The following is a 27,730-nucleotide window of genomic DNA, read 5'->3' on the forward strand; positions in this document are numbered from 1 at the left end:
GTCCAAAGTTTGCAAGGTTCCCACAGGTCTTTTAAATCCTTGATAGTTTGTCAGAAAAGTCGAGCCTTGAAAGTTTTTGAAAGTATTCTATATTTCATTTTTCTTTTATAAGAGAAAGACTTAAAATGCATTGTTAGGAATTACAGCAGGCTTCCTGAGAGACGTTTCCCATTTCAGGCTTCTCAGATTGTTCAGCTTTTTGATTCTCAAAAGGTGAAAGTGATGCAAGTCAGAAAAATAAATTTAACTTGTCTAGCAGAACTTTGTTTTCCTTTCTTTCCTCTCCGGCTGACAATCTCACAACCCCTGAGATTTGTCCTGTGACCCCCGTGCTGGGGACCGTATGATGTACAAAGTAGTAAGCAGCTGTAATCATATAATACTGTCATACATAATAATACATCAGCCATAAAGACATTTCTTCTGCACAATGAGATTTACATTTGCTCATAATCCTCTTGTGCTTTGAAGTGCAACAGACTTGAAACTTTCAAAATAAAAAATAAACAGTTCATAATCCACTGTGGAGTTTGCACAAAGGCTCTTTACGCTCTGTACGTTAAGAGCTCTTGGTCTTGTTTTTGTAATGTTACATTAGAGGTACTTTTACTTGAGTGTAGATTTTGAATGCAGGTTCTGCATGCACTTCACTTGTGTTTACTGACTGACTGAATACTTAATATGACACTGCCAGATCCCTCTAATCCTTCCAGCATCCACCCGTGCATCCACACCAGCCCTGGCTTCGTGTGCAGCTCATTCAGGACTCTCCTCCTCCTCCTCCTCCTCCTCCTCCCTCCTTCCTCCTCCTCCTCCTCCTGCTCCTCGGCACGGACGCGCCCTCCCCTTGAGCGAAGCGGATGAGCGCACGGTGGATGCTCTCACACTGGAGTACAGAGCTGCACCGAGGACAGGAGGGAAACACTTTGAGCAGCACTGAGGATCGGGACAGCGTGGGCTGCCTTTTCAGTTGTAAAGAACAACTTGGGAATTCCGACGCAAGCCTCAGACTTGTGAGGGAAAGGGGACGACTCGTCGGGTCATGGCATCTCTGATGAACTCTGCGTGCCTCCTCTTCTTGCCTGTTGCTCTGCTGCTCAGTAAGTACAGCAAACATCTGAGTGATTCTTTTGAAACTCGTGTTCTTGAACAATGCGCAACTTTCACTGCAGTAGTGACAATTTGCTTTGGAGTTTTGGCGGTTTTGGCTGCGAGTCATTGTACGTTACCTGATACTCCACTGGTGTTTCAAAATGACTGATCTCTATGTGTTTAGTAACAGGGTGCAGGGTGCCCTGCATTTGATAAGTTTGGGGGGGGGGGTCCCGTAGCTTCCCACATTAATCTCCACGATCTCTGCATCACCGACCGGCTCGCTGCACGAGCGAGAGACGATGAGGCAGAGATCGTAAAAACAACAGAGGTCTAAAGGTTGTGGATGCAGCACACTGAGTGTTCCTGTGGGACAGTATCTGGTCCCAAAGTTAGATACAGGATCATTACGCAAACTGCCGTCGTGATTTTCATCGAGAGTAAACCGACTGCATCTTTCCAGCTCTGTTTCGCACGTCAGACAGCTGCAGATGAACAGCTGGAGTGGAATATACGAGCAGTTCGCCTCAGCCTTTACTGAGACGAACTTATACAGGACAGTAAGAGTGCAGCAAAAGTAGATTCATTCATGTTAAATAGGCCGATTGATGAGAACACTGTGAGGTTCCCAACTACCACCCTAACTGCAATAAAATCGTACTAGGATTTTATTTTCTTCTGTTGTATAAAGTATGTTGAATTAAATGGGTACTGCAACTATTTTATGTTGCAGTTCCATAAAGATGGGGCATTAACAAGAGAGTTAAAAAAAAGAATCAATGAAGCAGAGGTCGACATATTTGTGATGACCATGATTCATCAGAAGTCAAGCTTAAAGAAAAGGATCCTACATTTCCCATGATGCAGCTTTAATTAGACTCTCCTTCTCTGGTAAATTATCCTTTAAACAAAGACTTTCTGTTGAAAATCTATAGTCTCAAAAGTGACTCAGAGGAAAACTCAATTACCTAGTCATGACATCATCAGGGATATTTTTCAGTCTTTGGAAAGCTCCCGTCAGAGCCACAGAAGACATTATGTAACTGCTTTCATCAGCTTCATTAAAAAAAAATAGTGCAGTGTCCCTTTAAGTCAACAAAAATCCTGATGACTTTCATTGGCATTTTTGAAATCTGAAAGCATTTTGTTCACTTTAAACTGTAGTGTATGTTAAAAATCCTCCTCCTCCTCCTCATCATCATCATCCTTTTCTCATCCCATGCTTCTGATGTCAGAGCAGGGAAGATGAGGGAGGTGGGGTGGGTGGGGGTGTCTCATGGGAATGTGACACTGTAGAGGTAAAGGAGGGGGAGTCCCATCGATGGAGATAAATGATGAATGAATCACATCTGTCCCCCTCCTATGCTCAGCAGAGTCTCCGGAGACTCTGCTGAGCCCCGCAACAGAACCTGACCAGCAAACACTTCTGTGCTTCTACTGCTGTCTGTCATCTCCTCCATTCACTCACTGTGTCCCTGCAGACAGTCATGTCACTGACACACAGGGAAAGAATGGGCTCGTTATCTATTAATATGGGCTGATATTTTTACATGAAACTCTTTCTGTCTGTTCCAATCTGTGTGTGTGTGTGTGTGTGTGAGAGAGAGAGAGAGAGAGAGAGTATGTTGATGTGCACGTTTGGTCAGTCTGTTAGCAGGGTTTCCTGTCATAAATTCTTAGAATACCTGATGAGAATATCAGAAACCTGTTAGAAAGTCGTCATCCCTCAGTGCTTCAAAGAGAGATTGAGATGAAGAGAGATGATTGTTAACAACCGGCTAAGATTGGGATTTTATCCTGATGTGCTGGTACAGTATTTATAGCTGCCTTTGATCACTGTGGACTTTCACAACACTGAGATCCTATTCCTGTGTGTCACACAGAGTAGTGTATCTTATAATTCAGTATTCTTATGGGAAGAATTTCACAGTATTTGTACAACATTCTGCAAATGTTACAAAAAAGATCTTTCTCTCAAAGGAGAAAGAATTGCTTCGATGCGAAATAGTGAGAGAATTTAATCTGCTCAGTATGTACCCAAACACAGGCGCAGAAAACAGCAAGAAGCACACGCAGGCTTAGTGTGGCGGCTGGGCTGGGTTTCAGTGTGTTTCAGGTGTAGCTCTGTTCCTCAGCAGCATCGAGATGATTGTGCTTACACACAGAAAGAAGGGAGTGGCCTACTTATTGCATCAATATGACTTTTTTTGTTCACAAAAATGTTTCGACATGTCACAGGAGGAAAAGCTCAGATGGAAAAAAAATGATAGCAATGATGATGGCTGATTGGCATATAGCTGCTTCAGTTTCTTCTTTCCTTTTCTTTTTTTTTTGGTGGTGTGGGGTGGCGGGACAAACCCCGTCAATATTTACAACGCTTTAATTTGTCCCTCCAAATAAAACATGAAAACAGCAGGGGACTTTTATTTTGAAGTGTGTCCAAGAGCATTACGTTCCATTATATTTTAAATGATCACCCAAAGCCTGAATGTTGTGTTTTCCTTAACATAAACGTAGATATTTCAAGATTAATTCTTGGCCTCAACCAGTAACTTCAACAAGTCTCCACTGCTTTCCTGGCTTTTTTGTGCAGACTAAACAAACACGATATAATGTGATTCATCATTGAGTCTGAGAGGTGCTAGTAGTCATATTTTTATTTTTTAAACCTCTGGCTATCAAATTCTCATTACAGTCTCAAAGTGAACAAATGTGTTTCCCAAAACATCAAATTCTTCCTGTGACTTCATCTCAAAGTGGTATTGAAAATGCTGCAGTTATTATTGGAATGGAGGGAGCCTCAGACCGTGTCTCTGTATTGGTTATCCCTCTGTCTGCTCTGTCTCTGCTCAAAAAGCTGCAGCTCTCAGGACCAGAGACATGGAGAGGTTTCCCCCTGGGTGGACGTCTCCACTCTGCGTCATCAGCGCCCCAGCAATCACCTTAAAAGCAGCCCATAGGCTGGAGGGAGATTATATTTGGCTTTTAATTGTTCTCCTCGGGAAACACTTTCTCTCTCTCTCAAAGTTCCCTCTCAGTGGGTCGGCTGCAGCCTTTCTGAGGTGTGTTTTATTTATTTAATTATTTATTTTTGTAACTGCAGCACACACTCATGAAGTGGAAGATCCCTCATTAAAATATGTTTAAAGGTTTCATGGAAAACTGCCTGTGCTTCCCCCTCCTCCTTCCTCCCTCCATTCCTCCCCAGCTGACTTGCTAAGATCACAGTCTCTACCACTGAACACACACACACACACACACACACACACACACACACAGCTGTCCAACACATTGCACACTTTTCCTCTCCTCCTCCCTCCTTCTGTCCTTCCTTACTTCTAGCAAACCTCATTTCTCTTACTTTACACGTCTGTGCAGGCCCCTTTTCCTCTCTGTGTCATAGCTCCCCTCTCTTTTTATTTCAAACTTGCTTCATCTCTCTTCTTCTGCTTCTTTCATCACCTCCTCCTACTCTTTTTAAGTCTTCTCTGTCCTCTCTTCATTCTTTTCACCAGGGATTCATAAGCATTGATAAATCTGATCCTTTGTCGTTTATATATAAAAATATATATATAAAAAATGAGCTGCTTTATTTCCAGGATTTCTTTCTTTCTTCCTTTAATAGAAGGATGTTAAAAGTTCTCATGGGCTAAGATCTACATGACTCACGGGCCGCACTGTATGATGAGGAAACATCTCAGCAAAGATTACTTTGCACCTGACATGGAACAGAAATAAGAAGATACAAATATTTACTCCTCCTCTCGTTTACCTCAGTTAAAGAATGGTCCATACATTTAAATGAACTGAAATGTGACATGCCAAGTTGTAACAGAAATAGTGTTATTTTATTGCATCTTGTATTTGAAACTGAAGAAATCCTTAATTCTGCTGCTGGCCCATCACCTTGTCTTGTCCGACATAATTTCCTGATGACCTACACCAAACCTGTGACTTCGCAGCTTGTTTCGCTGATGTGTGCATGGCAGTGTGGTTGGACTAAAGCCAAGACTGAAGCCTTTAACGCTGATATGACTCAGTAAAGAGATGTGAGCTGTAGAAAATGATGTTATTTTCACCTCCTCCATCACTCAGGAACAATGTGACTGACACACTAGCACAGTTACAGTTCATCTTATAATGTCCTCTGAAACAGTCGTGAACTTGTCTCGATCAATCCTGAAGCTGAACATGAGCGCTGAATCGTCAGCATCACTGACCACATCAGAAGCTTCTTGCATCGGTGCGCTGCCCTCTGGGGACTGAAAGCGTCACTGTCAGACTCCAAGAGGAATCTGAACCTAATGCCTCCAGACAGAAGGCAGATATTCTGATAAAATCCAGAAAACATTCAATGATGTTTTCTTTTTTCTTTTACATTCAGTGCCAGCATCTTAAGTAAGCATTACTACATGATCTGTGCATTGAAACTATTCAGTATTTAGGGTTAGTAGAAAATTGTATTTATGTTGTATACATTAAGATCAAATGCGATTAACTGATTTTTGATTAACTTCTTAGCATTCGTTTGCTTATTTACACATCCAGCGAATGATGTGTGCGAACCAAGATTTGTTTCTGGACAGCTGGACAATAAGCTAAAACTCACTCTAAATCTCCGTAATGATGAAGGAAGCTTGATTCATATTCATTTTTGTATACGTTCAGTTATTTCTCCATACAGTAGTTTTTAATGGTAGTTCTGGAGTCTTTTGCTGATTTCCCCAGTCTTGTCTCCATGTTTTATGTTTCCTGCCTGCTCCCTCATCCTTCCTCCCGAACACCTTTGACCTGTTATGTAGCCTTCCTCCACTCTATGTCGTCTCCCTGTATGCATGCTTTCACGTACAGCTTGACTTTCCCGTCGTTAACTAACCTGCAGACATGCAATGTCATACACACATACACGCGCGAGTAAGCACGCACACATATACTTTTAATGAACAGACAGAAGGATAAGTGAACATGCACGCATGCTCATAAATCTTTCACAAGCTCTTAAACTGACTGAGAGCACACTTGAATCTCGAACCAACAAACGCCCCGAGGACACACACAACAACAGCATATGTACACATGTAACACACACACACACACACACACACACACACACACATTATTAGGTTACCATTTTTTTGTATTTGCCCCTTGGTGACGTGATCGGTGACAGTTTGTGTGTGTGTGTGTGTGTGAGAGAGAGGGTTCCTCTAACAAGTACTGAGTAATGAAGCACCAACAAAGCATGAATCTCCACCATGAATATTTATACACACACAGTTTAAAGATGCTGTATTGCATGTACCCACACATGCACTGTATGAAGGAGTCACTGTCCTCTATTGTTATCAGTCTGACTTAATTCATCTCATGTTCTCACTGTGTGATCGTGTGTGTGTGTGTGTGTGTGTGTGTGTGTGTGTGTGTGTGTTGGCATGTAGCAAGTTTGGCAAGTTTAAATCCTAATGCGGATGTATCAAGTCATTTGCATGGATGTGTGCATTTGTGTACATTCATTCTCCCAAAACCACACACACACACACACACACACACACACACACACACACACCATCTCTCTCTCTCTCTCTCTCTCTCAGCATACAGGGAGGTTACTGGAGGAGAGGACTGTGTGTCCAAGGTCAGTGGAGATCTTTTAGTCTGTCTCCACATACACACACGCACACACACATGCACAGACACACATACACAGTTCTATAGTGAAGGGGTTCAGAGGTCATTAGCTGAAAGAAAAGAAGAAGTGGAAAAAGAGAAATAGAGAAAAGTCAGGAGAATGCAGTGTGCAGTTTATAGGAGCAATTCAAGAGAGAAGTAAGGGAGTGTGTTATGAAGGTGAGTGAGGGTGGCAGAGGGCAAGCTGAGAAAGAGGATGGAGAGGGGGAGGAGGAAGAGGACGAAGAGGAGAGAGGAATAGAGACGCAGGGAGAGATCAGGACCTGTATTTATCAGGCCTGTCAGAAAAAGGCAAACCATCATGGATCACTGACCACAGCCTCCGAACAATTCAATTTAATAAGATCTGAAGTCAACAAAAGAGACCCTGCTGAAGCTCCTCCAACTGTGGAAACTTTGAATACAACCCACCAGGGAGAAACAGGAGGACAGAAATGGAAAAGAAGAGACAGAATACACAGAAAACCTGCCGTTTTGTGAAGGATAAATGAAGTGAAAATCTGTTTCCCACATGGGTTCAAGGGGAAACTTCTTTGAGTGCATTAGCAGTGTAAACAGAGCCAAGGGGGCGTGTGGCAACTGACGATTAGTCGAAATCTAATAAGGGATCCCTTAAATGGGATGAAAATGTGATAAAGACTATTAGTGTAATAAATGGCCAGATTATGTAGCGTCTTTAGATTGATAATGTTCTCATGTTATCCCTGATGGGAAGAGCATTACCCAGCAACAGTACAGTCAGTAGCTGATGGGAACAGGTCCTGTATGTGAACGGGAACACACTGGTAGAGCGCTGCACATTTCACAAATACTGTTCACAATTGCACAGTACAGTATGATGCTGTGGTTTTAAAGCTGCAAAAAAAGCTTTTTTGTTATATGGGAACAACAGAACCAGCTGTAAACACAACACTGACATTTTATCACCTGTAAACTATATGCCATGACTAACTTGTTAGCAAACTCATGCCTTTATAACCATTCAGCAGCCACAAAGTGAGATTAGCATTACTTTCGAGTCATGTTTCTGGCCATGTGACAAAGTTCAATGTTCAATGTCAAACACCTGAGTAAAATATTCAGCTGCATAGCTGCTAAATGTGTGATCATCAGCTAGTATCTGCCGACAGGTCGGCGCTGGGAAGATGCAGTGGGTTTCTTTAAAACATTTTATTTTTTTATTATTTTTGAAAAAGAAACTGATGAAAGCAGTGAGTGAACCAAAACAGTAAATTTGCTGGTTGTAAAACCAAAACAATGAGATGAAAGATGCCAATATGAAAATATTGACTCATGCAACTTTAATGCTACTACTACTACTACTAATAATAATAATTATAAAGTAAATGATTGCCTGTCTCAAGCACGTGTCAAATCTCTCCAAACTGATTTTCATTCTGTACTTGTGAACTGAATTAGTGAAGATTTAAAGACTTATAGCATGTTTTATAAAATGGGCAACAGGTGAAGTATCAGTGCAAAGTGATTTGTGATTTACAGCAAATGGGCTGAAATATGCAAAAATTTCAGTTACAAACTGTAAATTACATGTTTACGCTCTTCAGTGTTGCAGTTTGAAGAGATTTTGCTGAAAGCATAAGAGTTGTAGACCATAAAAACAAAACAATGAGCTAAAAGACACTAAAATGCTCCTCAGAGCTGAGCAGAAAAGCGGGAGGAGAAAATCTGACCTTTCTTATTGGGCCTCTACAGTTCAGGCCTGAACTGTTTAATTTAATTTCCTCAAAATTTGAAGAAAATAATACTCTGCGCAGTAAGGTTCTGTGCAAATATTTAACATAAAGCTGCAGGTGAATGGGAAGGGTAGAGCATAGGTTCAACCATTTCACACTGAAAAGACGTCTGACAGAAGCAGAGAGGAGAACAGATTTCAAGTTTGACAGCAGTGAGATAAATGATTAAGAAAAACCAGAGAGAGAAGTCTGAATGAGTGAGCTTGAAGATTGTCTTCCTGATTGAACTTACACTGAACTTCATTAAAAAGACAACTACTATGTTTTGTTATGCAGCACGGGGAATACAGTTCTTAGTTGCATGTTTTTGAGTGCCAAATTTTAGAAGAAGCTCTGATAATTACAGTAATGGGAAAAAATTGCCTCCAACATTCAAGCATGCTTTATTTTTAATACTTAGATAATAGACAGTAGTGTGCAGATCCTTTCATCCATCCATCCATTTTCTATACCGCTTATCCGTCAGGGTCGCGGGGGAGCTGGAGCCTATCCCAGCTGACTACGGGCGAGAGGCGGGGTACACCCTGGACTGGTCGCCAGTCAATCACAGGGCCAACACACAAAGACAGACAACAACACACTCTCACACTCACACCTAGGGGCAATGTAGAGTAGCCAGTTAACCTAATGTGCATGTTTTTGGTATTGTGGGAGGAAGCCGGAGTACCCGGAGAAAACCCACGCAGGCACAGGGAGAACATGCAAACTCCACATAGAAGGACCCAGACCGGGATTCGAACCTGGAACCCTCTTGCTATGAGGCGACAGTGCTAACCACTGCACCACCGTGCCGCCCCAGATCCTTTCATTTAAAGGTCATTTCAATTTAGCTCTCTCAAATTCCAACATATTGTCAGTATCAGGGAAGCAAATGTGAGATAAGATGATTACTATATTTCCTTGAGTAGTGAAATGGGGCCTGTAAGAAGGTAATAGGCCTTTGTTTGAAGCATGCTTGTATGCCTTTGTTCCTAATTCCCTTTTAGTCAAACTGTAATACGAAGCCTCATTTTGTTCCGCTCCCATTTGCTCTGTTGAGGTAACTGCATTAGGCTGTTCATACAAACTGAAGACTTCCCATATCTGTTTAGATTAAAAGCCCTGTAGCATTTAACCGGACAGAGATTCTTCATTTCTTAACAAGGCTTTTATTGTGAAACATTTCATTGTGAAACATTGGATTTTGCAAGATGCAACTAAAGCACATGAGATGTAGCTATCGCCATCTTGTGGCACGTTATTACACCACACAGTTGTTGACATGAACACACGTACACCTGCAGTCACTGAAATCGGACAATAACACTTTGAAAAAGGACAACAAGGTGTTAAGGTGCGTTATTTGGGCCCCTTGCCAGAGCCAGTTTTGCAGCCAATCTCATGCTTTAAGTATGAACTTGGAGTTAGGATGTGGTTACCTTAGATTAGCAACAAAAAAACTGGAAGCAAAACAGTGTTTGCATGGAAAACAGGGTTTCTCTGTACAAAGTTAAGCATATATTTATGAAAAAAGAGAAAGAAATACAATGTGTGACTGAATGAAACATTGTTTGTAACCCTAAGTCTACAGTCATTATGCTAAGCTAGGCTAACACACACACACACACACACTGGCTCTATAATTTACAAAAGGAGATTAATATCCATCTTCTCATCTTGTGCTTTGAAACAAAAGCAAATAACTGTATTTCCCAAAACAGTCAACCATTCTGTTAAGATGATTCATTTCACTCATTTGCATTCAGCAACTGTGCTGTTGCAGCTACCTGAGCGTTTTAGTTCATTTAAAGTACCTTTCTTTTGTTCTTGTTTGTTTGCGGCGTGCAAAATACGAGGAAGGAAGTTGTTTGAATGAATGTTCAAACCCTGTGAGGATGTGAAGTGATGCAAGCATTAAGAAAAGATGTGCCTGCCTCAGCGGATGAGCATATGTACATCCTGCACCACCTGCCCCTGTGTACCTTTCTGTGTTTGGTCAGGTGTGCTTGCATGCACGAACGCCTACGTGGCTGTAGGATGGAGGGGAAGGTGAAGTGGACAGAATCCAGGTTTGTGGCTGCAAGGCTGAGGGCTTTGAGGCTTAGAGAAGAAGAAGAAGAAGAAGAAGAACTAACACAATCAGCCACAGACAGAAACCAGACAGTTGAGATAAACCAGACACCGTCAAAGTAGAGTGAAAAGCTCAAACTAAAGTCTTCAAAGATGTGAAGGTTGAGGAAAACACATTTGTCTGTCTGTCTGAGTTATTCACAACTGAGTCAACCTACACAAATGCTTAGACACATATAGCTGTTGTGGATGAGCGGAACTTAACAACTTGTGACCTCTCCATAATCTAGACATTCAAGAAATTTTAAGGCTTTGGCGTTCACTTCTATTCCTTTATGTTACAAGCTCAAAAGGTTTTAGAAATACATGCCAGTAAGTATTCAAAAGAGAAGCCAGGTCCTTGATTGAGTTTCTCCATCTTTTTCCTTATGAGCATGTGACACATCCTCAGTTCTCTAAAAGCATTGTTCCCAAATGCTCGTCAGGACTTGGACATCATCATCCCATCATGTACTTCCCATTGTTATAACTTATTTATTAAAAAAGAGCCACTTTATTGACATGTTTGTTTAGCAGTCTTTGTTGAGACGTGATACAGTTGCACAGGAAACGACAGCACGAGGAAGAGAACACTAGACACTCAGGGAGGGAAAAAGAGATAATATTCATTTGATATTTTTTTTATGTTTCAAACAAGAATTATCTCCATGTCTTACAAATTGCACCCGTAACTGATCATCGACTTCATTTCTGTGAACAAATCTACTAGTTATCTGACTGAAATTAAGTGATTTGCAGATGAAATGTGTCCAAGCCATATGGACGCATATCTAAGAAAAGAAAGTGAATCTGAAAAATTGTCAGAATCACGACTTTAAAGCCACTTTCAGCGGGACAAGGATACAGAGTGAACAAGGCGAGAGCAACAGAGGCTGCGCTGGCATTTTCAATTTCCTATAAACAACAACCTGAGCCATCACAATAACTTAAAAGTTGCTACAAACACATAAACAATCTGCACAGTAACAATACGTTAAGCTAATAGATGCTCTTTAAAACACTCGGCACGGTCAGCAGAGTAAATCTGCTGACCGGCGAAAGCAGCCACCAGTCAGACAAGAATCAGTGCAGATGTTCGACAGTACACACCCTCAGAAACACATACACACATGGCTATGAAAACACAGATATGCAAATGTGTTGATAAAGTGGCAGCCACAGGTTCGCTCCTAATAATTCAGTGCTCTGAAATGTAAATGCGAATGTAAATTAACGCATTTATCAACACATCCTAAGGTTATCGCACAACAGTATCACACACACACACACACACACACACACCTAATTACGGACTGCGAGTTGAATCACAGAATGTAAAAGGATTCATGTGCAATAATTAATACAGACATATACATTAAGTTCTTTATGGTTGCATAACAACACACAACATGCTCAGCCCCTGGGACAGGAAATGGAAAATTACCATATTCTGTACATTAGAGGGACGCAGCTTCCTGTTTGCGTGTTGGTTTCAGTGAGTGGATGTGGCCTAAAGGGAATAGAGGTGAAGCTCCAGACCTAAAGAGTCAGCTACAAAGGAAACAGCAGCTATCTTTTTTGTTGTGAAGGATTTACATTTCACTTCATTCCAATGAAGGAAAATGTAAAACTGCGATGTTAGTTTCCTATAAAAAGAAAGATAAACACCCGTCATAAATCCTCACTAAAACACTTCCTGTTTTGACACATCATGAGCTGCTATGTGCATATACTGGATATGATTTTTCTGTTTCACCACATTGTTACCTTAGCCAAGGAGGTTATGTTTTTGCCTGTTGGTTTGTCTGTCTGTGTGCAAAATAACTCAAAGAGTTATGAACAGAATTTGATGAAATTTTCAGGAAAGGTGGGTGATGGGACAAGGAACAGATGATCAGATTTTGGTGGTAATCCGGCTTACCATCACTGTTTCTGGTTTAATTAACTGGTTTAGTTCAGTTTTGTTACATCCCTATAGTCCTCATAGATCCATGGTACTTACACAGCTAAGCTTGGCAGTGCTTTTACATTCAAAGAAAGTGTGTTTAAAAACATGCCTGGTCATCATATTTGTTGATGGCATTCAATACGCAGTCGCTATAGTGATGTGACTTTCACCTTAAATGTTTTTTTTTTTTTTGAGTTATTACTTTGTACTTTTATACTTTAAAGTATTTTTCAAATCCCATAGTTCTGTACTTCTCCTTGAGTAGAAATTTTCAGTACTTCTGGGGAAGGGTACAGAAAGATTTCTGTCGCATTAAAGGTCCCAAAGAGCACAGTGGCCTCCATAATCCGTAAGTGGAAGAAGTTTGGAACCACCAGGACTCTTCTTAGAGTTGGCCACCCAACTAAACTGAGTGATCGGGGTAGAAGGGCCTTAGTCAGGGAGGTGACCAAGAACCCAATGGTCACTGTGACAGAGCTCCAGTGTTGCTCTGTGGAGAGGGGAGAACCTTCAAGAAGGATAGCCCGGATGCACTGTTTGTGTATGGATTCAGTTAAGACATGAAGAAAGTGTTAAATACTGACTTTGTTTTGGAGAGGAATTTAAATATAAGACTTTGAGTAATAATAAAAATGAGAAATGAGAAGAGCTGCTGTAGCTGATGCCAGTCAGCATCCTTTTTACTAACACAGTTTGGCAAAGATCATTGGTCCCCTGGGTTTGTTACTCCCACACTTAATGTGGCAGATTATAGAATTAATCTGCTGGTTATTTTCTCCATGTATTCGATAATTGTTGTGGAGTACAATATTTGCCCCTGAGATGTAGGTGAGAAGAAGTAAAAAATGACAATACTCTAGAAAAGTGCCTCAATTTGTGCTTAAAGTGAGCTTTGAGATTTCAGACACTTAAAGTCATCGCTGTTTTGTGTAATCACTGACGGCGGAAATTTCTGCTCATTCTGCATTCCTGTTTGTGAGTGATTCAGTGTTTTTGAATCCCAGGAGAGCTGAACGCTTGTGTGTGTGTGTGTGTGAGAGAGAGAGTGTTCCTGTGTCTCCATGGATCTTTACACAATAACAGATAGCATGAGTGTTTGCTTTTTGTGTGTGTGCGTGCATGCGTGCTCCCCTGTGTGTTGTGCGTGGGGGAGGAGGGGGGGGGGTTTAGGCGCTAACAGTGATAAGTTACAGCAGCAGCTTCAGGTGTTGGAGTCAATAAAAGCTCATTAACTCAACAAGGGGGTCAGTGGCTCCGTCCACCACAATATACCTCCCACTTTGTCTTCCTCACAGGGGGTGGCGGTGTGTGTGAGAGTGGCAGCGTTTTTTCTGTTTGCATGCATGCGTGTGTGAGCTGCTGGATCAATGGCACTACACGGTTCATTTCCTCTGATTTTAGAGACAGGAGGACGAAGACAGTAGGAGGATGGACAGACACTGAGGAAAGAAAACAACAGTAACGGGATCAATAATAAGAGCGATTATTACAGAATCTGTCATAATAATTAACTAATATCTCGTTGGCACTCCACTCCAGTTGGATGAAGTTAAAATGTCTGCTGTGAAAATGTCGCGTCAGTTTCAAAACAAGTGTTTCACAGGGACATCTAAAGCACGACACCTTATGGTGAAAATAAAAAGGAAAATTGAACTTGGTGTGTGACAAATTAGTTGAGCTGTTTTTTAACTCACAGTGCCTACTTTGAAGCTGAAGTTGAAGAAAAACTGATATCTTCCTTGATAAGATACTGATGCCATCAAAAGTCTTTATTTATTACAAAGGAAAAGTAAGTCTCAAGTGAAATGGATCTTTTTGAACGCTTGGACTGGAAACATTCATCCGTTTACGCTCTAGCAGAAACAACAACATTATCATTTATGTGGTGCCATGTTTCTGTTTCTCCTTCTCCTGGAGAAGAATATCTAGCTGTTAAGTTGTGAAATGCTTTACTGTGTTCACAAGTTGCTTACATAGTCGCTGCGTACTGTTCGGTGCTGGGCACGTGACGTGCTGTGGGTTGCTGCCGACTGAAAAACCAAAACAATGAGCTAAAAGATGCGCTGAAGAGTTGAGGTGAACGGCACAGTTGATGTCTGTTACTTAGTCAGTGGAAGTGACCGCCTCCGTGTAACTCTTAGTCATTTGATCCAAAGCTGACATAAAATACATTGATTAGCATTAATGTTACACTACTATTAATAGTAGTCAAGTCAGTTTTATTTATATAGCCCAGAATCGCAAATGAAAACAAGGGCTAATAATAGGATATTGATAATAATAATAATAATAATAATCATGCCAAGTAAATACAATTATTATTGCCATTAGTGGGTGGGATTATTTATCTCAAACAAGTTTCAGAACTCTGTATTGTCTTTCATAGTGTCAGTGAGCTGAATGACTGAATAACTGGAACTGGATTAATGGATTTCCAGTCAATGTTAAGAAACTTGTCTCATAAATTTATGATATGTTTTGAAAAGATCGATTGGATTCTGATTTGCAGATTTCTAGAAGCATCGTAGCGTTTCAGTTCTAAACCCATTGGACCTACACTAACTAATACTGAGAACTATTGTTAACATTTGTTCTTAATTTTTTTTTCTTGGAGGCAGCAGCATCATGCTATGAGTACATCGTAATGATGGCCGCCTCGCTGGTGTGCACAGCCGTGCTAACTGTGTCCAGTGGACTGCTGTTTGTCTCTGTGCTCTAATGCACTGTGTTCTGCTCACTTGTATTTGGTCTGGAGAGGTTGTAAGTTGTGTTTCATTTGAACATGTTTGCTCATGCCTCAGGGGAGAACTTGATTAATTCATCTGAGGTCTCTCTCTCTGTCTCTCTCTGACTGTCTGTCTGTCTGTCTGTCTGTCTGTCTAGTTATTTTGTTCCTGCATCTCTTTCATTCTCTGTCTTTCTGTTCTTGTTTTTCCATCATTCCTTTTTGTATTTCTTCTCCTTGTTGGTGTGTTTGTCCTTGTGTCCTTGTGTCTGTGCTGCAGCTCCTTCTCAATTCTTCTCTTTCTTCTTTTCCCTCTCGCAACTGCTGGCTTATAGCTTTACATAACACGAGCTAAGTAAACTGTTTTTTTTTCTTTTTTTACACATCCATCTTTCATTATAGCTCCGTTGTGAGCTCTGCTTAACAAGCTTTTAGGCTAAATAATGAACCGACTGGTGGCCAGAAGCTGCAAGACTGTGAACATCAGTTTTTGTGTGTGTGTGTGTGTGTGTGTGTCTATGGGTATCCGAGTGTGTGGGTGGTATCAGATTCACATTCTCATAGGTCATATTCATTTTCATAGCAGAGTGGTATTCACTTGATTGACCCATCTGCTAATGGCATTGCGGTGGGCCACTCTGTGCCCCTGGGAGGTTGCAGGGTTTGAGTGTTTTGCCCAAGGACACAGCAGTAGGACAAATGGATGATTTATCGAATAGTTGAGAAGAAGAAATTGTTACAGTTCCACATGTGGCACTTTGAGCCGTATTGTCTTACTTTTTCAGATACCCTAACTAATCAGATGAAAGTGTGAAGGTTAATGTGACTCTTCATAATCAGAGGACACAAACTAGTGCTGTAATCTGTATTCTGTTAATTTAGGAACAAGCATTTGTTTCCACATGTCAACTTATTGCAAATCAATACTCTGGGTCTCAGAGAAAAGGTCAGAAAGGTGTGTGGTGGCTCTAATGACTGTAAGGAGGATTAGTAAGTTTTCCTGGATATATTCAGTAAATGTTTAACTAACTGATGCAAGTCACCCCCTTCAAAAACCTTCTTGAATGGAGAAGTTAAGATCAGCTGATCCATAGTTAAGTGAGCTCACATCATCCTGTCACCTGTGTGTGAATACAGCTGATTTAAGGCTCCCTAATTAACACCTCCCAAACGCTGGGAAACTTATGGGTTGTATCAAAAATCTGGCTAACGTGCTCGCAGAATCCCTCATTTACACATCAAGGAGACACAGAGAAACATTAGCATTCACTATGATGTGTGTTGCCACCTGACAAATGTAAGGCTAATGAACTCTGCTTTTAGCTGTGTTTTGGTCTCCACCAGCTCATGAGAACTGGTTCCACTATGTTCACCAGCTGGGTGCTGTGTAGCTCAAGGCAGGCAGTGTACTGTGAGTTTTTATGGCTTTGTCACTGAAAACTGCAGCCTGCTGCTGTTATACAATGCTACTGACAGCAGTGAGTGTGAATCAGAGCAGTAAAATTGTGGGACAAGGAAACAAAATGAATCTCGAAGACACAAACGCTGCATAGGTCTACAAGTAACTTCAGAGTCAAGTGGTAACTCTTTGTGGGTTCAACACCACAAGTGACAGCTTTCACATTTCATTTGAAATGATATTTGATCTATTGTTCATATAAATATTAATTAGTGCAGCTTTAAACAGTTAAACAAAAGGCAGCTATTGAGTGCACACTTAAATTAAATTGTTAATATCATCTATGATGATGAGCTTTGGGTATTGAGGGTTTGAATGAGATGGTGGAAGCTTTAACCTCAGCTTTAGGGACAGGTGGAGGAGTGGGAGCTCAGAGAAGAAGAGCTGCTCCATCATGCTGAGATGGCCTGAGATGGATGGACATTGCCTGGCTGGTTGGCACCGCAAGAACATCAAAACAAAGTACACAACAGCAACACTGTAAGGTGCTCGGTCACGTTCGCATTGAACAAATAACAGATTTATGCTTCAATATTTGTTCTGAGAAGATCATCATGCTCTCTTTTAATGTGAAAAGCCACTTTGCGTCACTGTCATATGAATTAAATCTGCTCTGTGTAGCGCCAGATGAGGTTTCCTGTCTGTGCAGTGTAGTCTGGAGCACAGTTGGTGCCATTTTGAGTGCTCTCTGATAGGCTCTTACATAATGTTGTGTATTCTTGCTTGCAACACCTCATAATTCTGCATGGGCACTTATGAATAAAGCACACATTGTAACTGCATAATTTTGACAGAAAGTGTGATAATTATTTTTAGAGCACTGCTACATTTGCATAAGATTTGAGTGGAGTCAGAGATGGCCGCAGACAGCGAGATTATAAACAAGGTAATTATCTCAGGGTTTGGCATGAAGGAATGAAAACAAAAATCCTACTAAACTGAAGTGATTCTGCTCACAGGCAGTTATTCTAAGTTTGGGTCCTGCCAAATTGACTTCCCAGAGGTGCAGACAGACAGTCACAACAGGGCAGCCAGTATTTTCAGTTTTCATTTTTATCAAATGTTTTTACATTACCACAAGGAATCAAGTTTACTGCTCCATAGGTTGCAGTTAAACACCCACACAGCAGAAAACGGCATCAGGTTCAACAGCCAACAGCTGGAGCGAGCTAGAGAAAAGTTTTTATTTATTTAACCTTCAAACATCACACGGAGTCCATGAGCAATATTTTTTTTGCCAAGAAACAGTTTAAGTAACTTGAATGATTTATTACGGGAGACAGAATAACTAATTTCAAATGCATCACTTTAATGTATAATGCTTGAATAATAAACACTTGAAGAATCACATTATGGTAATGTAGAAGTTCCCTTTAACTTTATGTGCAATCATTGAATAAACACATGATGTTTATTTTTGCATTAATAATTCAGTTCTTTAATTTAGACCCATTGATTCAACGTGATAGAAAACTTTGCCTTAAATGTGCACGTTTACACTTCACTTATGTAATAAAATTAGATGGAAATTTTACGTGTATTTAAAATACTTAAAGTTGAGCTTAATTAAAAGCATATTTTTAACCCTTTTAGATCACTGGTTACATTGTGCACCTATTTAACAGTACTGTATATACAAAAAAAAAAAACTAAACTCAACAAAAAAACAAGCAAATAAAAAAAACAATTTATCATATGATGATGAGCAGATCTCAACAAAAACCGTTTAATTTTGTGGTTTCTTATCGGTGTGTCCCAACTGGCTGTGAGCAATGGATCTTGTCCGGTGAACTTTGATGGTGGAGGCTCATATGCTGTTAGAGCAAAACAAAATACGACGTGTGCTCACATAAGCTTGAACCAACCAGTCTCAAGCATCAGTCAGTGTCAGCACAGGGGTACCGTTAAGATTTCATGTCTGAGGAAAACTGCCCAAGCATAAAATATGTGAAGGCAAATAGCACTCTGCCTTCCGTTTCATCGGACCTTTAAAGTAAACGTTTTGGGCATAATCTTTTTGTTGAGTGTTCTTCTTTAGGCTCCCGTCTTTTGTCTCCTGTGGCCAGATGTGTTCGTTTTATTGCCAGGCCCTTTCCTGATGTACAGAGGAACTGATGGGAGCAAGACTGCTGAATAAAACACTGGTGCTGATGTTAAAAGCTTCCTGCCAAAATGATTAGATCCTCCACCTCCCGAGGTGCAATAGTCACTGAGGTGTGTGTGTGTGTGTGTGTGACAAGGGACACATTCAGCTTTTAACCGCTTGGAAGATCCCCAGCCACTTTGCACACACACATACATGCACAAGTACACTTTCTGAAAAGTGAACAGACATTCCTCAACAAGCACCATTTGTTCAAAGGCCTTTTTAATCACCCCAGCGTTTCTCTGTGGTGACTGAAACAGAGACAGGTGTGTGTGCGTTGTCACCATGTACAACATGGTTTTGTGTGTGTGTGTGTGTGTGTGTGTGTGAGACCAGTGGGGAAATCACCAAGAACAATCATGGCCGCACATCGCTGCTTTCTTTGTTTTATAGGAGAGACTGACAGATATTCACCACAGCAGAACGACTTTGTTTCCTTTTCTGTCCGCCCATCTCCATATCTCGTTTCTGTCTCGCTCACTTTATCTAGTTTGTCAGCCCGTCTGCAGTTTTCCTCCCTCATTCCCCTCACCTCACATTTTTAACACAGTTAAATTTAACTAACTTCCAGGAAGAAGGCAGATTTGAGTCACTGCATTTTTCCTCCACACTGCCTGTCATTCACTCCTCCTCTTCTTTCTCATTCTCAAGGTGTCCTCTCCACTTCATTTTCCTCTTCACCATTACTACCATCCCCGCCGCCACCACTGCCAACCTTTCTTTCTCAATCCATCATCCCAACTTTCCCCAGAGCTTCCTTTAACTTTCCTCCCATTTTTGGGTCCTCTCTTAAAATTCTTCCCAGCTTCCTCTCTTTCTCTTTCAGTTTCTCAGATAAGTGCATCAGTCGCTCCCACTCAGAGGACTGTGGCCGTTAGATCGTCTTGTGTGAGAGTGAGGTTGTACCCATCAGAGTCGGTCTCTGGAGGAATTCACTTTACACATGTGCTGCGGCAGTTCAAACTCAGCCTTATACATATTCATCAGCGTAACCCAGCATATTTCCAAAAATCCAGAAAGTCTAATGTGTTTCTATCCAACTTTATCAGGCTGGTACATGCCATTCGGTCTGATGAAATAATGCAGAGCAGCACAGGAGATTTAGTGGAGGGTAAACCCACCCAAACTTAAAGTTTTACTCCCAGGTTTTATTTGTGGGGTACTATTTTGTATCTATTTCTATTTCAGGCTGAGCTAAATATCCAAGAATAATGTGATTTTACTGTTGACACTGTATTAAGCAGTAACTAAAAGCTAACAATCTATTACACTTTTTGTCAACAAATATTTAAAAAAGCACTATGAAAGACAGTCAACTAATTAACTGATTACATTTTTAATCCAAGGTCTTATTCAACAACTTATTTGTGCAACACGTTGTAGCTCCTGCTTAGTTAAACAGTGCCGTACAGCATACTGAGCTTCAGCAGCGTTGTTGCAAGTAATGGTTTGAATGCTTTAACATTAGCAGAGAAAAAAACAAAACAAAACAGAAGACTTTTAATGCACATTGAAAGTATAGTCTATGAGATGAATAAAGTGTGACAATAAAACAGTTGGAACAAACCACAAAACCGACAGGCCAGCATGCTGGCATCAAAAGGTAAACTAATTTTAGTATCAAGCTGACGTTACTTTTGGACATTTGTGTTTGGTATTTGTGAGGCCATTGGTAGGAATGTGTTCAAGATTAATGTTGGATGCCAATTTGTCTGAATTTACCTTTAGATATCCATTAATATTCTAATGTTTTAATGTTATCTGATGTTTTAGCAGCTGGTCTGAAGCTAAACCCATACAACAACCAGCTGTAGCTTCACAATAATAAATAAGAGATTAAAATTTCACTGACAAAAAGTGAAATTACACTTATACATATACATTTCCATCTGGAGTAAAATAAACAAAATGAGGTGCCAGGTGCTCTGGGGATGGTCTTTTGCTTTTTAATGACTAACTGAAGCTCGCAGTTATTTGAGCAACATGTGTGGAACACTGTGTGTTTGTGTGTGTGTGTGTGTATTAGTTGTGAAAATGGTTTGACATGTATCAGGGGGATTATGGTGTACCAGAACTGCTAATTTTTTCAGCCAAAGTATCTTCAATCTTTTAAACACGTTTTGAGAATTAATCTATTCCACTGATCACCTTGTTGGTTGGTTATCTGCCAGAGTCACTGATTGAGACATTCACTATGCCAAAATGCACCAGTATTGGCTGGTGTTCATCTGGACTCTCTGATCTGTCGATGCTAGCTGTGCCGCCCTGGGCTGTGCTGTGCTGTGCTGTGCTGTTTGGACTTCAACACACCTTAATCACAGTCTCGATGTTTGTTTGTCAGTGGAAGATATAGGTTTGGCAGTCAGTCACTGTAATTGGCTATGCACCAGCAACTTAAAGGAAAGACAAAGCCTTATTACGCAGCTTTTACTCTGTAAATCCCACACCAAATTTCATCTGGAGATACATAGTTAGACATGCAATACAGGGCGTTGTGAATGATTGAATAAATAAGAGTACATATATGAATTAAACAACAACTAAAACAATAATATAATGAACAGAAGAAAAGGGAAACATGGAGCAGGGCTGTGGTAGAGGATTTTTTTCTTCCACCTCTCGCTCCAGCAGTTTACACTCACTTATTGATCCAAATGCCACAGACATATACTGTATCACCTGAAGGAGACACAGTATACCCATCAGCAACACTACAGTCACTGAACACTACAGCACAGTGCTGCAATAAGTTCGACTCTGTCTGTAGACTGGCACGCTAACAGCATCTTGTTCTTTGGAACAGAGGATGAACACGGCCTCGGTGCTGCAGATTTGCTTGGTGAACTGAGAGAAGCACGAAGTACAGAGTCTGGAAGATGTTGCGGTACTAATGCAGCACAGTGCAGTGTTAATGGCTCAGAGACCAGGAGTACTGCATTTGTAAATACAGCCGTTTTAACTTTTCAGTGTCAAAGGGACCAGAAACCCTTGTCTGTGACGTCATCAAGAGACACTCGGTGAAGCTGCGCCATTGAAAATTAATGACTTTGTGGACTCAGCCTTAGTATGCAGGATTTTTTTGATACATAATGAATGAATAAACAGTCTTTAGATATATAGATAGGTAGACAGGTGAACAGATAGACAGCTACATTGGGTGCACGATCTTTGAAAAAGCTTATAAAGAATCACAATCCCCCATAATAATATTAATCCCACTGAAATGTATAATAACAAAAATAATAGCCACAGTCAAGTTAAACTTAGATTATGTAACATAAAGAGGTGATGATATTGGAGGTTATCACTTATGTGGAACCCAATGGGAGCACAGTTGGCACTATGGGAAGGTTTTGTGGTCTTTGAGCAAACTGTCAAAATACACACCAACTTGTTTTCTCGACTTTTTTGCTGTAATTGTAATGTACCGATTTGTATTTGCTAGTTTAGCAAGTATGTAATTAATTTGTTAGTCCTCTGGTTACACTGGAGCAGTTCTGACTGCATACCTGGTGTACAGCTGAACTGGTTTTCTGGGGAAATGTTGGAAAGGGGGAAATGACTGTTCAGCTGACATAACGTATTTAGGTTAACCACAGCGTGCTGTAACCATAGCAACATCTATTACAGACCCAGAATGGTAAATGGCTTGCTTTAACGTTAACCTAACACTGTTTGGCAATTTTGTTGCCTTATTGTCCACACAGGAAAATGAATCACCATGCCTGTGTCACATTAATACACATTATGATGTTAAACTGACAGTCCAGTGCTCCTCTGTTTCACAAATGATCTGAATCAGCACTTCATTTTAGCCCTGATAGTGGAATAGGTTGTCACTGTGGCTCATTAGCATGTGTAAAGTCCTTTGAGGAGAATGAGGACGAGCAGCCATATTTCACTACAGAGTCAATCCGTGCTATGTGTTCTGGCTGCTCTTGGGATTAACTCCAGCTGTGACCTCAAATGTGTGGCATATCAATGAATATTCATTCACTGGCAGTGACCAGCCAGCAGGCGCCAAAACCAATGCTTTCTCATTCCATCCTTTACCTTGATACAGCATCCAGAGGTGGAGAGAAAAGAAGGCATCTCTGAGCAATGAGGAGAAGTAGACTGATATGAGGGATAAAAGAGTTTTTCTTTCAGATATTTTTCATTTTTGAACACCTGCTTTGCAATGAAGCAAGAGGAGAGAGTTACAAAATATCGCTCCAAGCGCCAATTTGACCAATTTATATCAAACCAGAGAACACACACGCAACCACACATGCTCAGACCTCCCTGCTATTTAGACCAATTTAATCACTGATCACAAGCAACATCAGACGTAAAAGTACTGTGTAAAGTCTGAGACTCATTTTATTTCATCCCTGCTTTAGAGGGAAAGTTGTGTTAGCCTGCCTATTTGGTATTAAACATCTTGCTCCTGCCAGCTATTTAATGCACCAAACATATTCAGATCAGAGCTGGATCAGTGTGCAAGTACAATAACTTCTTCAGAGTCATGCTCATGGCTCGTTGGTATACAATAAACACAGTACTGTGCCGCCTTTCTTCCTTTTCTTGTTTCACTCTATGCAATGGCAGAGATTCCATCTCACAATCACGTGTTTGACAAAGTAGTCCATCCTTGCTTGCGAAGAACTGAGTCTCTCATTGATGCTCCTTACAGTATGTAAGGAGTCATGATCCCATCACCTGTTACCAATGAACCAGTTTAACTGTGGAAAGTTCCAAACAGGTGTTTTCTGAGTAGGACACAACTTTCACTGCTGTTGCTCATGTCTGAACTTTGAAATGTTTGAAATGTCTTGCTGGCATGAAATTCAGAATAAGCATATTATTACAGCTCATGAGGTAACCATCGTGTCAACCAGTGTTTGACATTTATTACACCAACCTGTAGTAGTCGAACAACAATGTCTGCTGGTGTACAGCAACACCACTTGGACAAGTCACACACAGAACTTCAGTGATACTAGAACCAGTAGTAATAATAATGACAATTTGTTAAGTTTACTTATGACAATAATTACATTTGCTAATTAGTTTGAGCCCATGCACCCTGTTCAGATTTGGCTAATTATAAGAAGAAGGACGATGAAGAGGAGGAAGACAACTAACAAATACAGGAAGGTCCATTAGCACAACTGTCAGGGACATGAAGTCAGTGCTGGTCTTGGGACCCCCAGCCCTTCATGTTTTAGATGTTTCTCTGCTCCAACAGACCTGAGTCAAATGAATGGCTCGTTTAGAGGTTTCTGCAGAGCCTCATGACTAGCTGATCATTTCAAAAATACTGTTTTCAGATAAAATCATGAAATTTACCACATTTCATCTACCATGTCTTCATTTTTCCCCCCCATGAACATTGGATATTTATTTAATGAGAATCTGTAGGAAGCCCTGATCTGAGTCTGTCTCCTGTGGTCTGCAGCATAGGAATTAAACCGCAGTGCAACCACAACCACACAACCACAGTGCAAACTGTAATTGTCCACCTGTCACAGAAACATGCACGCTGCTGTTAATGACTTTTGTTTGGTGCCACAGATTGTATATACATTACATACACACAAGTATTGGGACACTTGACCATTACACCAACAGGGACTTTAATGACATCGTATTCTAATTACACAGCCTGCTTTGCAGCTATAACAGCCTCCACTCTTCTGGGAAGGCTTTCCACAAGATGTTGGAGTGTTTCTGTGGGAATTTTTACCCACATTAGAGCATTTGTGAGGCCGGGCATTGATGTTGGACCAAAAGTGTTTCTGTAATTTCTATTAACAAACAAGCAAGCCAACTTTGTCTATATGGAACTTTTGGAAACAGTTTCACCTTGCTTTCTGTGAAAAAGAGGAGGGGAAAGAAAGAGAGAAACAAAGAAAAGCAACAGGGAGCCAAATAAGCAGGCAACAACCACAGGAAAAGCTCCGTCCTTGGAACAGCCAAAAGTCTCAGCTGTGATGATCTGAGGCTCAGTGGTTGGAAGACACAAACACGATAAGAGCTATGTGACCATGTAATGCCTCCAGTAAAACATGAAAGTCATTCATGTAAGTGAGAGGGAGCCAGTGTAGAGAAGCTAAATCTGAAGCACTGTGGGATGATTTATATTTTGTTCTCCTTACAAGCCTTGCTGCAACTTCTTGACCAGTTCGAGTTGAATTAGAGCAAATTTGCTAAGGCAGGCAAACAAGGTGTGACAGCAATCAAAACATAATGTAGTAATAGAAAGCATGGCATTTGCATCACGATGATCCTGATGCCAGAGAGAGTGACAGAGCGAGTGTGTGCATTGAGAATGCAGGAGGTGGTCTATTTGATTCAGTGATATATGCTTCAACATCATGTGCGCAACAGGTCTACAGCAGGAACACCACAACTAATAAGATAGGTTGACAGAGAGGGAACAGAGAGTGAGGATTTAAATAACAGTTTAATGACATGAAGGCAGATGGGAACACTGCTTTCTCTATATATACGGTCCACATCTGTCTCTTTCTTTTCATGGTGAACCTGCATCATGAACTACTGCTTGTTACTTGCTGCTGAGTGCAGAGGTGTGCACTTTCCTTAGATAAAAGTCAATGCCATGTTAAAAGTTTATCCTAAAATATCCCAGATACCATCCCTCCCTGATCCAGATGCATTTTAGTTTGGTCCATGTCTTACCTACAGACATGGGATCACTTTTTGGATCTTTTTATACAGTCAGTCATCCTGGCCAAGGTGTTGTAAAAAGATAAATTCCATCTGAATTCAGTGCAAAGTTTTAAGGAATTTTCAGAAAATGAGAATAAAAACACCTTTCCAAAGTAAGGGCCTATCTCAGGGGCATCTTACTTTACCAGCCTGATTTCTCCTGTAGGTCTGGGGACTAAACCAGCAGCCAACTTGTCATGAGTTTACTGAATATATTGAATGCAGGGCTTTTACTTGTGACAGGGTATTTCTACACTGTTGTACTTTTACTTAAGTAAAATACCTCACTAATACCACCACTCATAGGGGTCCCAGTGGCTTTCTGTGACCCACCATGAAATACAATGTTAATAAAAATAATAAGAGTCATAATAACATTTTCTTCTGTATCATTAAATACACCACCTTTGTCAACAGTGTTACACATACTTTCAGAAATTATTTTTATTTATTTTTATTCTAAATAAGTTGAACAAAGGCCAATAGTAAACAGAGTGAAATTCAAACATTTCTTGTGTTGTGCTTCAGTCATGTCAGCACAGCTCATCTGGGGTTTATATGAATAACAGCTTAATTTTAACTGTGAAACATTTCTATGTGGAAAAACTTAAATTAAACAGTTGTCATCTGAGGAGGAGGAAGATGAGTTCTGTGTGGGAGGAACTTCAGAGCATCAGAATGAGGTTTCAAAGGACTGTAAAATTAAACTTATGAAGAACACATTCTGTCCCTCTCTCTGTCTCTCTCATGCTATCTTTTCATGTTAACAAGCACTGAACTTCCCCACAGAGGCTTTTTGTATGCTTTTCTCCCTTTTCACAGGTTACACACTCCTCCAAGCCAGTTGCTTAAAGCCTTTCACCAATGAAGGACCTGCTGATTGGATGCCTTTTTTTCTATCCATCATTCGTCCTTTCATTTTTTTTCTGTCTTGAATTTTCTCAGAGAGTACACACACACACATACAGACACACACACCCACAGAGAGGTGTTAATGGAAAGGTAGTGCAGAGCAGGTTTCCCAGTCACACTGAAAAGTCACCTGACCTGGAACAGTCTAATTATAAGGTGTTGTTGTTCACTGCTGGTCCCATGAATGCAGAGGCAGCCAGAGCAACACACACAGGAGCACACAGACACACACATATATGCAAACACACACTTAAACATTCATTTGCATAAAGGAATATCCTGTATAATACAGTATGTACAGATTCGTATAATTGACCCTCTTTTCAGTTTATTTAATAAATTACGTGAGAAAACTCATGAGTGTATACACATAAACACATACACAAGCAACCACACAAACACACACACACACACACACACAGATGTAAATATTCTCCATACTCTCAGTGGGATCTTGTTTCTCACGCGATGAAGCCTGTCACCTTGAGTACCATCATTAAATCTTCATGCCGTGTATGTTTCAAGCACGTCAGAGACCAAAGTTTCCATAGTGAAAGTTACCATAGAATTATTCCTATAAAAACACTGCTATATGAAGGGGTGTGTGTGTGTATGTGTGTGCGGAAGGCTGGGGGCGGGGGCCAGAGGAGCCATGTGGGCCATCAGGGATGGATTGACATGTGAAGAAAAATAGCTGCAGGTCTAATCAATTTGAACGTGTTCCCATGAGATACCGCTTTGTGTGTGTGTGTGTGTGTATGTGTGTGTGTGTGTGCGTGTGTGTGCGTGCGTGTGCATGCATGTGTGTTTGTCAGAAGAGGTGAGCAGCAGGCATCAGCAGCATTTCAGTCTAGTCAGCAGTGATCTTGCCAACCTCTGCACGACCAGACTCATGAATAGATCAGTAAGTTGTGTGTGTGTGTGTGTGTGTGTGTGTGTGTGTGTGTGTGTGTGTGTACACTACTGTGTGTATATGCCCGTGTCTGGATACCATCTGCATTCCGTTATCCCAAAGTCCTGGAGACATTATGGTGACTGTGAGTTTGTGTCATGTATTGAGTGTCTCAGAGTGTGTCATGGCAGCAGCCCTCTGCCTGCGCTGAAAACCGTGCTGTCAGCAGGGCGTCACTGTGTTCTCGCAGTTCCACACAGCATGCTGCTTTGAAAGAGTAGAGGGGAAAAGAAGAACTTTGATGTTTTTTCA

At 40.8% G+C, this 27,730-nt stretch overlaps 1 protein-coding gene across 1 annotated transcript in view; it reads left to right on the forward strand.

The window, feature by feature from the left end:
• The first annotated feature begins 783 nt into the window (after positions 1-783).
• Positions 784-27,730, forward strand: part of nrn1la (neuritin 1-like a) — a 60,841-nt gene continuing 33,894 nt past the window's right edge. The window contains exon 1 of the mRNA XM_046394942.1: positions 784-1,100. Coding sequence (XP_046250898.1) covers positions 1,043-1,100 — 58 coding nt within the window. The 5' untranslated portion in view covers positions 784-1,042. The remainder of the gene's footprint in view (positions 1,101-27,730) is intronic.

The sequence above is a fragment of the Scatophagus argus genome, chromosome 7 (assembly GCF_020382885.2).
Source record: "Scatophagus argus isolate fScaArg1 chromosome 7, fScaArg1.pri, whole genome shotgun sequence".
In the NCBI taxonomy this organism is placed as follows: domain Eukaryota; kingdom Metazoa; phylum Chordata; class Actinopteri; family Scatophagidae; genus Scatophagus; species Scatophagus argus.